Raw genomic sequence first — 12,559 nt, 5'->3', positions numbered from 1 at the left:
GATGAAATTACTAGTCTGCCTTGTTTGTATGCTAGTTGCAGGAAAAAGCAATTCAATGTGCCATTTGGTTTGGGCAGCATTTGCATTGCGTTACATTGCAGAAATGTCAGAAATGCCTTGATGTTTGAAATTGCCCATTGATCAGTCTAATAGTAACTTTTACACGTCACTGAAATGTTAATGTAAAGTCACACCAAAGTAGTAAACAAGTCAACATTTTTGATAACTACTTTATTGAAGATAATAAAAGGGGGGTGTCCAATGGCATTGAGCAGTGGTCACCAATCCTGCAGCGCTTCTACTCACAAACTTTAATGTTGTTCTCGTTAGCGTTGTATAGCACCATATTATGTGTTAAATGTTGCCCACACGGCATCCATTGCAGCCTATGTGTTAACTGGATGTGATTTCCTATACTTGCTCTGCATCCACACTCGGTGCATTGAAACTTTTTTTGCTCTGTTAACTTGAATTCGCCGATCCTCCAGATTCTGAACTTCTTCCAATCCAGCATTGGAAAATAATCTATGAACTTCGTCTGTGAAGAAGAAACACAGTCACACAGGGTTGTAGTATATTAATTTGAACAAGGAATGCTCCAGTTTCCACGTTTTAGTTTTCTATACCTTTTGTGAAAAAATAAACACAGGTTCCATCTCTTCGCACATAGAAATTGTCGGACAAGCACCGACCTAAATGCAAAAAGATACCTATTAATAGACTACATCTACACAAGGCATTATATAAACGGGACTGTCAAAAGCGTGACCAACAGTCCATGACTCACCCTTCTTAAACCTGAGTTGTGACATGTCATATCTTCCATAATCACGAAAAAGGAAAATCCCTCCAAATTTCAGATAGGAGGACAGCCGATTAACGACCCCTTGCAGCCTGTATAGATGAAGTTTTATTTATCTACAAACATTAGCTACAATGTACACAGCAATTAATACTGCATTTTTCCAGTAATTTTCACCCACCTGTCTGGATGAATGGAGGAGAGTACAAAAACTGCAAGAATAACATCCAGACTCTGTGGAGGAAAGGGAAGGGAGCCCTCACAAATATTATGCACAAACGTGTGGCACACAGAGTGGTCGTAGTCGGGATGGCTCTGTGAGAGGGGGACAAAATCAGTTACCGGTATGTTCAAAATTAATCCAAAATTGTATTCATTATCATCATCATCATCATTTATTATTATTGTATTCATTCATTTAACATAAACTTCATTGGTCATTAAAGTCTAACTCTGGACAGTATAGCATTAATTGAACCTTTCATCCCAATGATTGTTCATAGAGCACTTTGTGCTGTATTGCTTGAAAGGTGCTATATAAATATATTTATTATTATTATTCATCAAATGCAGATAAGTCATATATTTTCAGCAGATATTATAAATGAAGATGCTGTTTGTTGTACTGTACTGATGGGTAACACTGATATTTTTTATCCAAGAATATACCATAATGCATGTACAAGTTAAAAAAGCTACTGTATATTCAAATTATTACTACAACATGTAAATGTAACAGTGTCCTTACCTTCAACAGCTGAATAGCATGTGGGGAAAAGTCACAACAGTATAAAAATGCACCGTTTTCCCTGTGAACAAAATTAAAAGTTAATTATAGACAAGAATATTATGCTCACAATATGTCAAATATGAGATTAGGAACATACAAAACCTTGTGAAGACGTTAAAGTAATGTAGATTTAAGTACGTTTTTATGCAACACTTACTTGATATTATTAATAATTGGAAATACACTGTTGCCAACCCCACATCCAACCTGTAAAGATATACAGTATGTTACACAAAGTGCATACTGCACATTTATTTAACAAAAAAATGTTTTCATTTGACTAATTATTGTAATTTAACTTGTATCCCTGGGTGTAAAAATATTCATTTTCGATACTGCTTATTCTTGTTAGCATAGTGGGTAAGCTAGAGCCTACGCTCACATTTATACTTAGGGACAATATGCGCAAACAGCTCATCCACCGTACTGACATAAAAACAAACTAAAAATAGTCACAAAATAATATTTTGCAAAACCTCCAATATCCTAAAAGAGGCGTGTTGTCCAGGGTAAGAAACCCGCAAGGCTGCTTCAATTGTTTCCAGTTCTGCATCTTGACACATGCGCTGATGGTTTGAGGTACAGTCAAAGTGTGTGTGACTGCGGTGTTGCTGAAGTCTGGTATCCACCTCCCCATCAAAGCCATTCTCTTGGCTTTTTGAATCTGACGCGAGCAGTTCTGGGAATTCCAGAAGCAGCCACTTGCGATCTTTGAAGAATTTACGCTTGTGTAGTGCATAAAACTTATCCCAGTAGTCGCAAGCTTCTGTATCATATTTGCCTGTGGACAAGATATTTAAGAATAATGTCACACCTTTTGAACCAATCTGCTAGGTAATGGCTTTGACATTTTTATTTAAACACATTCTTGCCTTGTTCTGCTAATGGAATGTGCACCTTGGAGTTTTCGGCAGCTTTCAACTGTGCATTATCTTTGTCCGCCTCTGTCCATTGCACATGATCCCTAATCATTCAGAATTATGCAATTAAAGGAAAACACGTTTCACTGATTAGATTTAAAAATACATTGGATATCAACTTTGAACTTCAATCACACTTCCTCAATAAGACTCAAATACAATAATATTTTAAAGATTCTGGCTCATAATGGTCCAATGAATCACTGACCACATATTGTGCTGAAAGATGTCATCAGGATTGGTCAGAATCCTCGAACCCAGTGGAGCTGAGGGTCTTCTTCCAGTGCTCTTCAAACGTGTAAACAGTCTGCTGAAGACTTTCTCCAGTGTGGCTAAATAGAGGCTCCGAAATTGATGCATTTAAACTGCAAAAAAAAACAGGAAAACATTTAACATATTTTCCCCAAAAACAACGGGCACTGTGTTTTATTGCAGTATACTGCTGTATAGGCTATGTACTCCTGAAAATGTAAAAAAGTAGAGACAGTAATGTAACATATTTTTCTACTGTGAGTTATATATGATTACTGTTTTGATACATATTGGATATTTTTTATTCTTTATTTTTTGTTACGTATTTGAGCAAGTGAGAATCACATTTTTTATTTATGCTGTTACACTTCCTTCCAGTTGGTGTCAATAGTGAGACTTCCGTTGTCGCGTTGCCGTGTGACGATGAAAGTAGAAGACGGCCAGCTTCCAAAACAAGACGATAGAGGACAATAAACTAAATCATCCGAAGCTGGTACGGTAAAATATATACGTCACCAAGTGCACTTTTACCATCGTCTGTTTTCGTAATCTTTCTTGCTAGCCTGGGTCTAATAAATGCGATAGAATGCATTTCGAATTAGCTCAACCCGGCGACAAGTTAATGCCTCTTCTTTCTTTAGCTAACGTCGCTAAATTAATCTAGATATATTCGCGATCTCACGACAAGAGTGTTCTCAGACCTGGGATATTTCTTCCAAACGCAATCGGTTATAAATCGTCAAAGTGACAAACAAAACAATAATCACCCCCGGTTTGGCTGTAGTATTGTGTGGAGTAGCAATCACTTGGAGCAGGAGCCAGTGCGCATGCGTACATGGTCTATCGTTTGTGTTGCCTGGTGGACGATTGACTCCGTAGTATAGTGCTAGTGTAATACTCAACTAATGAAGGTACACTTTATGACGACGAACACATTAACTTCCATGGAGAAAAATTACATTAAAAAAAAGGCGTGATTTTTTTTTTGATTGATGGCTCAAATGAATTGAGGAATGAATGTTATGTCATAGGAACACAAGGTTGGAGGATTCTTTAATGACGATGATGGGCATTTGATTTGTGCGTGCACAGTAGTTTCCACTGACTTTCTTTTTAACCCTGTAGTTAAAAAAGTACAGTACTTGCAGAATTGCATTGCAGTGTTTACATGCCTTAGCTGCATGCCTTTAGGTGTCCACTGAGTGTCACAAATGTTGTATGCTTGCTGTGTTGATTGCTTTCGATGCGTTCAATGCAGAAGGAAATTGGAGCTATTAGGGGCATTAAATTGTTTCTTGTTTTCTTGCAGATGCTCTCTTGAAAGGTTGAGAGATATGCCACCAGATGATGGCACTTTACTGGAGAAAAAAAAGGAATGTAAACGCTGCTGAGGTGTTGAGCTGGAGAGGACGAGGTATCACAGATGGTGGGACTCTCACAAGGCTCAATACGAAGGTCCTAAGAGGCATTCTTTTAGAGGTAATGGAAAACAAAATGCAGTGCTACTTAAATGTAGCTATTTCTGTTTAATTATTTTTTGTCTGTTGTCCTAATTCAGGATAATAGGGATTTTTGCAAAGTGTGGAGCAAGACCTCTAAATCCACAATATTGTATGAAAATGGTAAAATATACCTGGAAAATTACCTGAAGTGCTACAGCTGGTGAGTACAAATCTTTGTCGTTAGTGGTACTAATAGATATCATGCTATATTTTATCATAACATTTCAAGTAATATCAGTTTTTCTGCTCTAAATGAGCTGACTGTCATGAATATATATAGTTTGCATATTGTCAGTATAATTTAAGTTTTGAATCATGTTTTCACATTTTGTTCTTTTGATTAAATGGATGCTAAATTGGAAAAGAAAACTTTATGCTTAGCTTATTCATTGTGAACTAACAACAGTATTATAACTTAATGAACTTTTCAGTGTCCATTCCGAGCCTCATGCGCTCTACAATTTGCCTAAACGATCTAAAATTGATAAATTTGAAGACACCCTGCTGTGCCAGAGTTCACTTGTAAGTTGATGCCAATATCATTACATTGTTGTTGTAGTACCTTTATGTTGACTATAAGTGCAAATTTGTTTTATTGGCAGGAAACCACATTAGCATCTCCTTCTGATCACAAGCCCAGTCTCTTGTTTTTGACAGCCAATAATTGGTTGTATCGCTTATCAGACTCAACAGGACAGGAGCTGGAGAGAGTTTTTCTCTCTTCAAAACACACGTTCAGGTAAATGGAAAACATTTCGCCTTTGGTGGTTGGCTGTTTTGTGCTGTATTTGCGCTTCATGTTGCTATTCTTTTTATTCTTAAGGTACCTGAGCTGGGATGTTTCTCAGGAGATTTTTTACGTTAAATCTGTTCAAAACAAAGGCACACCACTAGCACAGCAGGTACAAATTATGTGTTTTTGACAATGCCAAAATTTGTCTCTGTAATTTGTAGTTTGGTTATAATCTGTAACTGTGGACACAAGTGTCATAATCACAAAGTTAATCAAGCGCAGGGTGATTAACTGCACTATTTTTTTTTTGTCTTCTTTTACCAGGCTGGTATCACCCAGAATACAGTGATGCATCTGGCCATATTTGAAGTTTTCCCCTTACAAATTGTGGGGATGATGGAAGTCAACAAACAGGTTTGTATGTTTGCCCTCTTAACATGTTTTGAATAGCAGGGGTGTGGTATGAAGATATCCATTTAAATCTTTCAGGTATTCGGGAACGGCATTATTGACGTTGATTTATCACAGGGTGTCCTGGCTGTATCCTATAGCAGAAAGGCAATGAAGCTGTTTAGCTTTGAGCACATTGTGCAAAAGGTGTGTATGTTCTATCTTATAGGTTATTGTAATCCTACATTTTTTACTTAAAGTATTTATTCAAATAATGGCCTCTTTTTCTTTTTGAGGAAAATAATACCAGTTGGTGCCATTAGGTTGCAATAATCTATAGCTGTAGCTATCGAATATATTTAGACTTGATTATCATACCGACTATCCTGTTGATTAATTGAGTAATCTGATAAACATTTACTTTTGCATGTTCATGTATAGAGCAAGTATTGTTGTCCGCTGTTTCCATCCACATTCTGTGTCTTTCTTTGAGTGTGTAACTTTTTAAGGTGGGTCCTAGCCTGGTGAGTGACGTGGGAGTCAGAAAATAAGTTTGTAGGGTTGGCTCAGGCTGTTGTGAGCACAGGTTAGCAGCTGGATGTTAACTGGCTGACTGTCAGCCAATCTTGATACTGTTAAGTGATAGTAGTTCAAATAAATTCTACATGCACTCAGGTGGATGGCCATAGGGCCTCCACCCTTGTATCGTTAGCCTAATAGCATAATTAGTCATTTTTAACTTACTGTCATAACAGCAAAAAAATATACCACCATGCTTGCTAAAAATTGTTTTTTCTTTATGTCTGTGTAGAATATCAGTCATCCAACTCATGATAATCCACCAAGGTTGGATCGAGGCAACGATTCTTGTTTGTTGATAGTGTTTTTATCCCTTGTTTTCTGAAAAAAGTTAAAAAAATAAAAATAAAAAAAAAAAAAAAAAAAAACGGTGGCAATTTTGCCATCAGGTTAAATCTACATTTACTGTATAACATATATTTTAGTAAACTGTTCTTTCTTTTTGGTCCAAATGTCTAACACCAAGTAAGTGTTTTCTTGTGTAGTACCTGGTGGAGAAATTAACGCTTGGAAAGCCAAGTTCACTGCTCAATGGCAAAACAGTGGGAGATGTTCCATTTGGCATTCCCGTAAATATCCAGATCACAGGTACGTTTCATATAGTTTGTGGTAAAAGATTTGTTGTAGATCCTTGGCCACCAAATAAGATTTTTTTTTTTTTTTTTTTTTTTTTTTTTTTTTTTTTTACTCTGATGACATAGATTGCCCTCCGGTGCTTTTTGAGGTGTCCTGCTCCAGTAATGGTGTGCAGATTGGAGGCTTTCCTTGGCATTATATTCACACACCACCACAAAAACGTCACCAAGGGACTCACCACTTCCGCTCACTCAAAGACAGCACTATGGTATCAGAAACAACATTTTAATAGGAGGAAAATTGGGACATATGATTAAACATTATACAAATTATTACTGTTTAGCTGGCCAGGGTTTTCCGTGTATTTGTACTATAATACAAAACCAATGGTGAATTGGTCAGCACCCAAGGAAAATGTCAGCTTAAGTGGGTGAGGGGACAGTTGTTTTTGACATTTGCTTTTGTCCCTCTTCTCAAAGCTGTTCCACTTCTTTCCATTTACTCTGGATCCCTTATTGAGTAGTTTCCTCCTTAATCTACACTGTGCACTTCATAATGTGGCCGAGCTAAAAGACATTTTCTCTTTTGAAATCAATCTAGGCCATAAATGGAATACAGAATATGAGCTGTTACTCTCTAGAGAGAGATGCCATTTTCTTCCATCCTGATGACTCAGGAAGAATCATTCATGCGGGGCCCAGCACTATAAAGTGAGTAGTGCAAAGAAACAGCCTGCACAATCTTAATGAGCTTTAACACAGACAGACAACTGGAAATCTATTCTAATGATCATCTTTGAGTGACATTGTCAGAAAGTTGTTCATTTGACGTAACTCTGTTTTGTTGTGGTTTTAGTCCCTTTGTCGTTTAATACTTTAAAATAAATATTAGATCCCTCAATATGACAGTGCAGGTTTCTCCGAATGCAAATTCCAAGTACATAAATAAGCATATCGTGAATTTAAGACCTCTCTTTTAGTGTCAGTTAAAAAAGAATAATTGAAAAAATACATTTTATTGTTCTCATTGTCCTCTGATGAAATATCCAATAAGCATTTCTATAGTACACTTCAGAAGTGTACAGTTCATTTAGCGGCTGTTGGTATTTTTTGCTGAATGGAATTTTTTTTTCCTCCTCCCAGTGTTCTTAAAATCCTTGGTGAATTGAACAGCGGATTGCCATCAAAAGTAGTAGAAGACTTCTCAATGGTAACTCATCGGAACAACATTGTAAGTGTTTTGCTTTGATATGGACTATGGATGAATGTTTTTCATTCACTTAACGCTCCTTAATCTTAAAAATATCATATTTTTGTTTTATTATATGAACCTACTGCAGTCTACCTCGCAAGTCAGTGTCACCTCATCAGGTCGCGTAGTGAAGAGAAGATCCCAACAGCTCGATGATGACCCTGATCAGGAGGTATGAAAATACTTTTAGCTCCAGACTGATAGCAATCAATGGCTATTTTGAGTTCTTCTTTTTACAAACAATCACGGCAGCTGTTGTTTTCATTTCACCAAACTCCTTTCTGATGTTCTTGTAACAAACAAGACTCAGAGACAGCTTCTTCCTTATTGTATTTCGTGTTATGTAAATTATTCTTCATTTTTATTTTTCAAATTTCTTCTACTGCATTTTGCTAATTTGCCATAGTTTTCCTCAAAAACAGTTGGGTAAAAAAAAAAAAAAATTAGTCAAAAAGGCACCAAGTTAGGTCAAATGAATATATATATATATATTTTTTTTTTTACGATTTCTTTTTTTCTGAATTTGGTTGTTTTGTACAAGCCACCCCAAAAATTTAGTTGCTTTGTACAGAACAATCAAAACAAAACGATTCTGCAAAAAAATTTTTGTTTTGGGAGGAAAAAAAATCTGCCTAAAAATTGTTTTGTGGTTTGTTTATTTATTTAGCCCAACTTTTTCGGTTAATTATATAACCCAACAAGTTGTCTTGCTGTCTTTATGGCCCAATTTGGTTTATTTTTGACCCAACTGTTTTTGTTCGGGTTTTTATTCATTTTTTCCCCCTCCAATCAAAACAAGGAGTAGCATTCCAATTTGGTTGTGCACCACAATCACAATAGAGGCTATTCTATTGTGTTCAATTCTATTATAGCCCATTGCATCATCCATCACCTATGAAATACTTTTGCAGCTCTTTATGTTGCCAATAGTCATTTGGATTGGAAGATGTTAATTCTACAGAATTTTTTTTTTTTTTTTTTTTTTTTTTTGTGTGTGCACAACTAGATGAAATGAGCGTTGCTTTCTTAAAGTCACATGATTCATCTGTGTGCCTTAGGGGCACATAACTGGTTTGTGGGGGCCAGAATTATTGCTTATTGGTAGGATATCAAATAAAAAAAAGACAGCTAAAAGTAAGTTATAGTCGCATACATAGATGCACTGTGTTTTGGTCTACATGGGATTCTGAAACAAATGGACCAGGTGCTACCAGTAAATAAATCATGTTGACAGAAAACATTAAAAAAAACAAAAAACTACAACAAATGTTTCAGACTTTCCGTACGGTAATATATGAGGACGAGCTGGACCTTTTGGCAGTGGTGGTCACCAACGGTACAGACGAGGAGGGAAAAGCTCAGGTCCGACTGCATGACAACCAGAGTGGGCAGTTACTGAAGACTGTTGATCTGTTGGAACCATGGGATGAGGTGAGTAACTAACTACACATAAGTGTGTCAACGTGCTGAGGTGAAACGTCATCTTTGGTTTCAGACTTACCGACATGACCTGATCTTCGACAAGGACACAATTGTTCATATTGAACAAAAGAACACCAATGTCTGCTGCCACATTTACAAGCTCAAGACACCTACCAAATAGAACCAACTGTGAAATTTGAGATTTCTTTTTTTTTTTTTACTTTTTGTTACAATATGTTACTTTGTACAATGTTAGTTTCGTACATTTGGATTGATTTTTTTTTTTTTTTTAATAAAAACATTTTCTTTTAACCATAATTATTTTTTTATTCTAGTTTTTAATAGATTGATTGATCTAACAATTTGTCAATATATTATTTATTTTTAAAAAAGGAACAATGCAACCAGTCCAGTTAATGTGCTTGTGTACATACATACATGACCTCCCAAAAAATGTTAGGTCATCTGTTCACGCTAAATATTGCGGTACACTGCACATTTAAAACTGGGTAAACTGGGTTCTGACTTAAGCAGGACTGGTTACTACCCAGTCATAGGGCACATATAGAAAAACAACCATTTATGATATAATTCATACTTATGAATAATTAAAGGCCAGGAAAAAACAAACAAACAGATGAGGACCACATTTTGTTCTGCTTTTTTTTTTTTTTTTTTTTTAAAGATAGCTTGTGTCATAAGTGGCAGACTCCGCGTTAGGGGATCGGTTACAAAAAATAGCAATTTTGCGTTTTGTAAACTGCCAAATTAGAAAACGCCCCACCTCCGAGCATTTGACACAGCAGCGCGTCACGTGACCAAGTCTGTCCACAACAGACCGCGTAACCCCAGCGATCCAGTTCAGTTCCCTGGACACGGACAACTATGGAGAACTACAAACTCTTTCTTTTCACCTTGTCATCTGCCGCCGTTGTGGGCATTCTCGCCATCATATTCGTTTTAAGATGGGTTCTTCACTTTCAACCGGGCCTGGGCTGGAACGGAGGTCTGGCAGAGTTCAACTGGCATCCGGTGTTGAACGTCTGCGGATTTATAATCCTGCAGGGTCTGGGTGAGTTGTAGTTTCCACTCTTTTTTTTTTCTTTTTTTTTTTCTTTTTTTTTTCTTTTTTCTTTCTTTCTTTCTTCACTGGTCAAAGGAATTCAAACCATTTGAGGTTAATTAAGATTACACAAGTCATACTTTAAGACAGTGTGTAGCCTGTACACCAGGAGGCGTGCCTGTAAACTCAAGTGGAAGTTTTGGTTTTTGCACACAAGTAAACACGTGTGTAACACTGCAATGTTTTCAAACGTGTTTGTGGATGAGGTGCTTTAATTATCGCTTTGTCTCAAGACTGTATAATTACCTCCCAGTCCCACATGAAAATAGCCTTTCATGAGAATGTGAAACTTGAAACATCATGCAACTGGAATGGGGAGATTAAGGTACAAGCAGAACTCACTTATAAATGCCACAGGGTTAATCTGCTGATTTTGTTTCTCCTCCACTATTGTTCAATTGTGATACACTAAATTAACAATAGGACTAAGCAATATGGCCTTACATTATCTGATTCCAACGCCCCTCCCAACATTTCTGATTATGACCTTTATTTCACGTTTTTTTTTATTTCATTCTCCTGATACCAAACAACACAACCCCCCCCCCCCCCCCCCCACACACAATTCATTCTCCTGATACCAAACAACACAACCCCCCCCCCCCCCCCCCCCCCCCACACACACACACATGTCATTATATTGCATCAATTTACACAGTAGTTTGCTGTTTTTGTTCTACTGATAGCAAACAAGCTTCGCAGTCTGTCTATCTGCACAGAAATAAAAGAAATATGTAAACATTTTAAACATCTTGTGGAAATAGGTGGCCTTTGTCATATCTTAGGTATCACATGACCCTTAATAAATCAATATTTAAAATGTTTACCATAATAATATAACCCATCAAACTGGATGGCTGTGCTAGTCCATACTGTACTCTATGTCTTGTAGAGTTAGTAGCATCTGCTCCACAAATATTTGCATTTTTGAAGCAGTTTGCAGCCACGGTAGAGGGCGTGCTAAACACCTCAACTAAATGACGATCTTTCTCTCTTCCAGCCATCATCGTATACAGACTACCTTGGAGCTGGAAACGCAGCAAACTTACCATGAAGATTATCCATGCAAGCGTGAATTTGGTGGCCTTCATTTTTGCTGTTGTTGCAACGGTGGCGGTTTTTGACTTTCACCATGTTGCTAAAATCCCCGACATGTACAGTCTGCACAGCTGGGTGGGCCTGGCAGCTCTAATACTGTACTGTTTACAGGTAAATGCATTCTCTTTTATTGGCTTTTTTCCCCCCTGACAATTATGCTACGCTAATTATGTTTTTTTTTTTGTATAATTGAAAAAAACTGATGTTTTTATGCAGCTGGTTTTAGGGGTTGGCCTGTATTTGATGCCTTTTACACCTATATCCTGGAGAGCTGCTTTTATGCCCGTCCATGTGTACAGTGGCTTGCTCATTTTCACCTCCGTTATAGCAGTGGCACTCATGGGCATCACTGAGAAACTTATATTTAGCCTGTAAGTACAGAAAAAAACAGCTTCACTAAAGTATTTAAATCACAATCCATGTGGTGTGCTAATACATTAAATGTAACTTTGTTTTATTTATCGCCTCCCAGAACCAATCCAAAATATAAGGACTCGCCCCCAGAGGCAATATTTGTGAACATTCTGGGACTCTTTCTGGTGGTTTTTGGAGCATTAATCCTTTGGATTGCCACTCGACAGTCTTGGAAACGGCCCAGTGAGCAGACCTTGCATAGTCTGAATTCCAATGGAGGTGACGAGGATGGCACAAAAGTGTCTCAACTCTCAGAGGGAACAGAGGCTGAAGCCTTTGAGACGATCCGTCAGAGGAATAATAAATGTGATGATCAGGTCAACTGAATTTCAATATAAATTGTCTCCAATATAAGATGAATGTACACTCTTTTTATTCTTTTTTTTTTCACTGGTGAATTATGCTGTATTTTGGTTACTATTTAATCTTTGTTTCATATTTTTCTTAGATCCAATAAATGTTGATTGTATCCTGATTGTGTATAGGCAGGATTCATACGTAATGGTAATCATAACAAACTTTACCACAATCCTCTGATTCTCCTGTATTGTTCCGTCTATGAATTGTTCAGATACCCTTTTACATATTTTACAATAAATATCTGCAGATTCTAAAGTGAGTCTCTGTCATTACTGTGGAATACAGTATAGGCCTAGCAACCTGGGTTGTCATTGGATTTTTCACACAATGAACAAGACACTATGAAG

General features: G+C 37.0%; 3 protein-coding genes across 4 annotated transcripts; 2 read left to right on the top strand and 1 right to left on the bottom strand.

The window, feature by feature from the left end:
• Nucleotides 1-220: 220 nt before the first annotated feature.
• mettl8 (methyltransferase 8, methylcytidine) lies at nucleotides 221-3,651 on the bottom strand. 2 transcript variants are annotated; one of them, XM_077536198.1, is made up of 10 exons: nucleotides 3,466-3,592; nucleotides 2,721-2,877; nucleotides 2,465-2,556; nucleotides 2,069-2,373; nucleotides 1,750-1,799; nucleotides 1,551-1,611; nucleotides 984-1,117; nucleotides 788-894; nucleotides 627-692; nucleotides 221-538 (listed from the first exon to the last, which is right to left on the bottom strand). In XM_077536198.1, exons 2-10 carry the CDS (start codon nucleotides 2,870-2,872, stop codon nucleotides 387-389), a joined length of 1,119 nt encoding a protein of 372 aa, XP_077392324.1. In that variant the 5' UTR covers nucleotides 2,873-2,877; nucleotides 3,466-3,592; the 3' UTR covers nucleotides 221-386. The 2 variants fall into 2 exon arrangements, with proteins under 2 accessions (XP_077392324.1, XP_077392323.1); XM_077536197.1 differs by having other exon boundaries at nucleotides 223-538; nucleotides 3,532-3,651.
• dcaf17 (ddb1 and cul4 associated factor 17) lies at nucleotides 3,147-9,531 on the top strand. The gene is made up of 15 exons (XM_077536196.1): nucleotides 3,147-3,257; nucleotides 4,074-4,243; nucleotides 4,323-4,426; nucleotides 4,698-4,788; nucleotides 4,869-5,005; nucleotides 5,090-5,168; nucleotides 5,324-5,413; nucleotides 5,489-5,596; nucleotides 6,454-6,556; nucleotides 6,670-6,812; nucleotides 7,145-7,254; nucleotides 7,687-7,774; nucleotides 7,884-7,967; nucleotides 9,071-9,226; nucleotides 9,291-9,531. Exons 2-15 carry the CDS (start codon nucleotides 4,109-4,111, stop codon nucleotides 9,396-9,398), a joined length of 1,536 nt encoding a protein of 511 aa, XP_077392322.1. The 5' UTR covers nucleotides 3,147-3,257; nucleotides 4,074-4,108; the 3' UTR covers nucleotides 9,399-9,531.
• Nucleotides 9,532-9,902: 371 nt separating this feature from the next.
• Nucleotides 9,903-12,467, top strand: cybrd1 (cytochrome b reductase 1). Its single transcript, XM_077536199.1, has 4 exons — nucleotides 9,903-10,289; nucleotides 11,341-11,549; nucleotides 11,655-11,809; nucleotides 11,911-12,467. Exons 1-4 carry the CDS (start codon nucleotides 10,103-10,105, stop codon nucleotides 12,176-12,178), a joined length of 819 nt encoding a protein of 272 aa, XP_077392325.1. The 5' UTR covers nucleotides 9,903-10,102; the 3' UTR covers nucleotides 12,179-12,467.
• Nucleotides 12,468-12,559: the final 92 nt, after the last annotated feature.

This window comes from Festucalex cinctus, chromosome 11 (genome assembly GCF_051991245.1).
Source record: "Festucalex cinctus isolate MCC-2025b chromosome 11, RoL_Fcin_1.0, whole genome shotgun sequence".
NCBI classification, from domain to species: Eukaryota; Metazoa; Chordata; class Actinopteri; order Syngnathiformes; family Syngnathidae; genus Festucalex; species Festucalex cinctus.
This window is presented reverse-complemented; position numbering and strand designations above follow the sequence as displayed.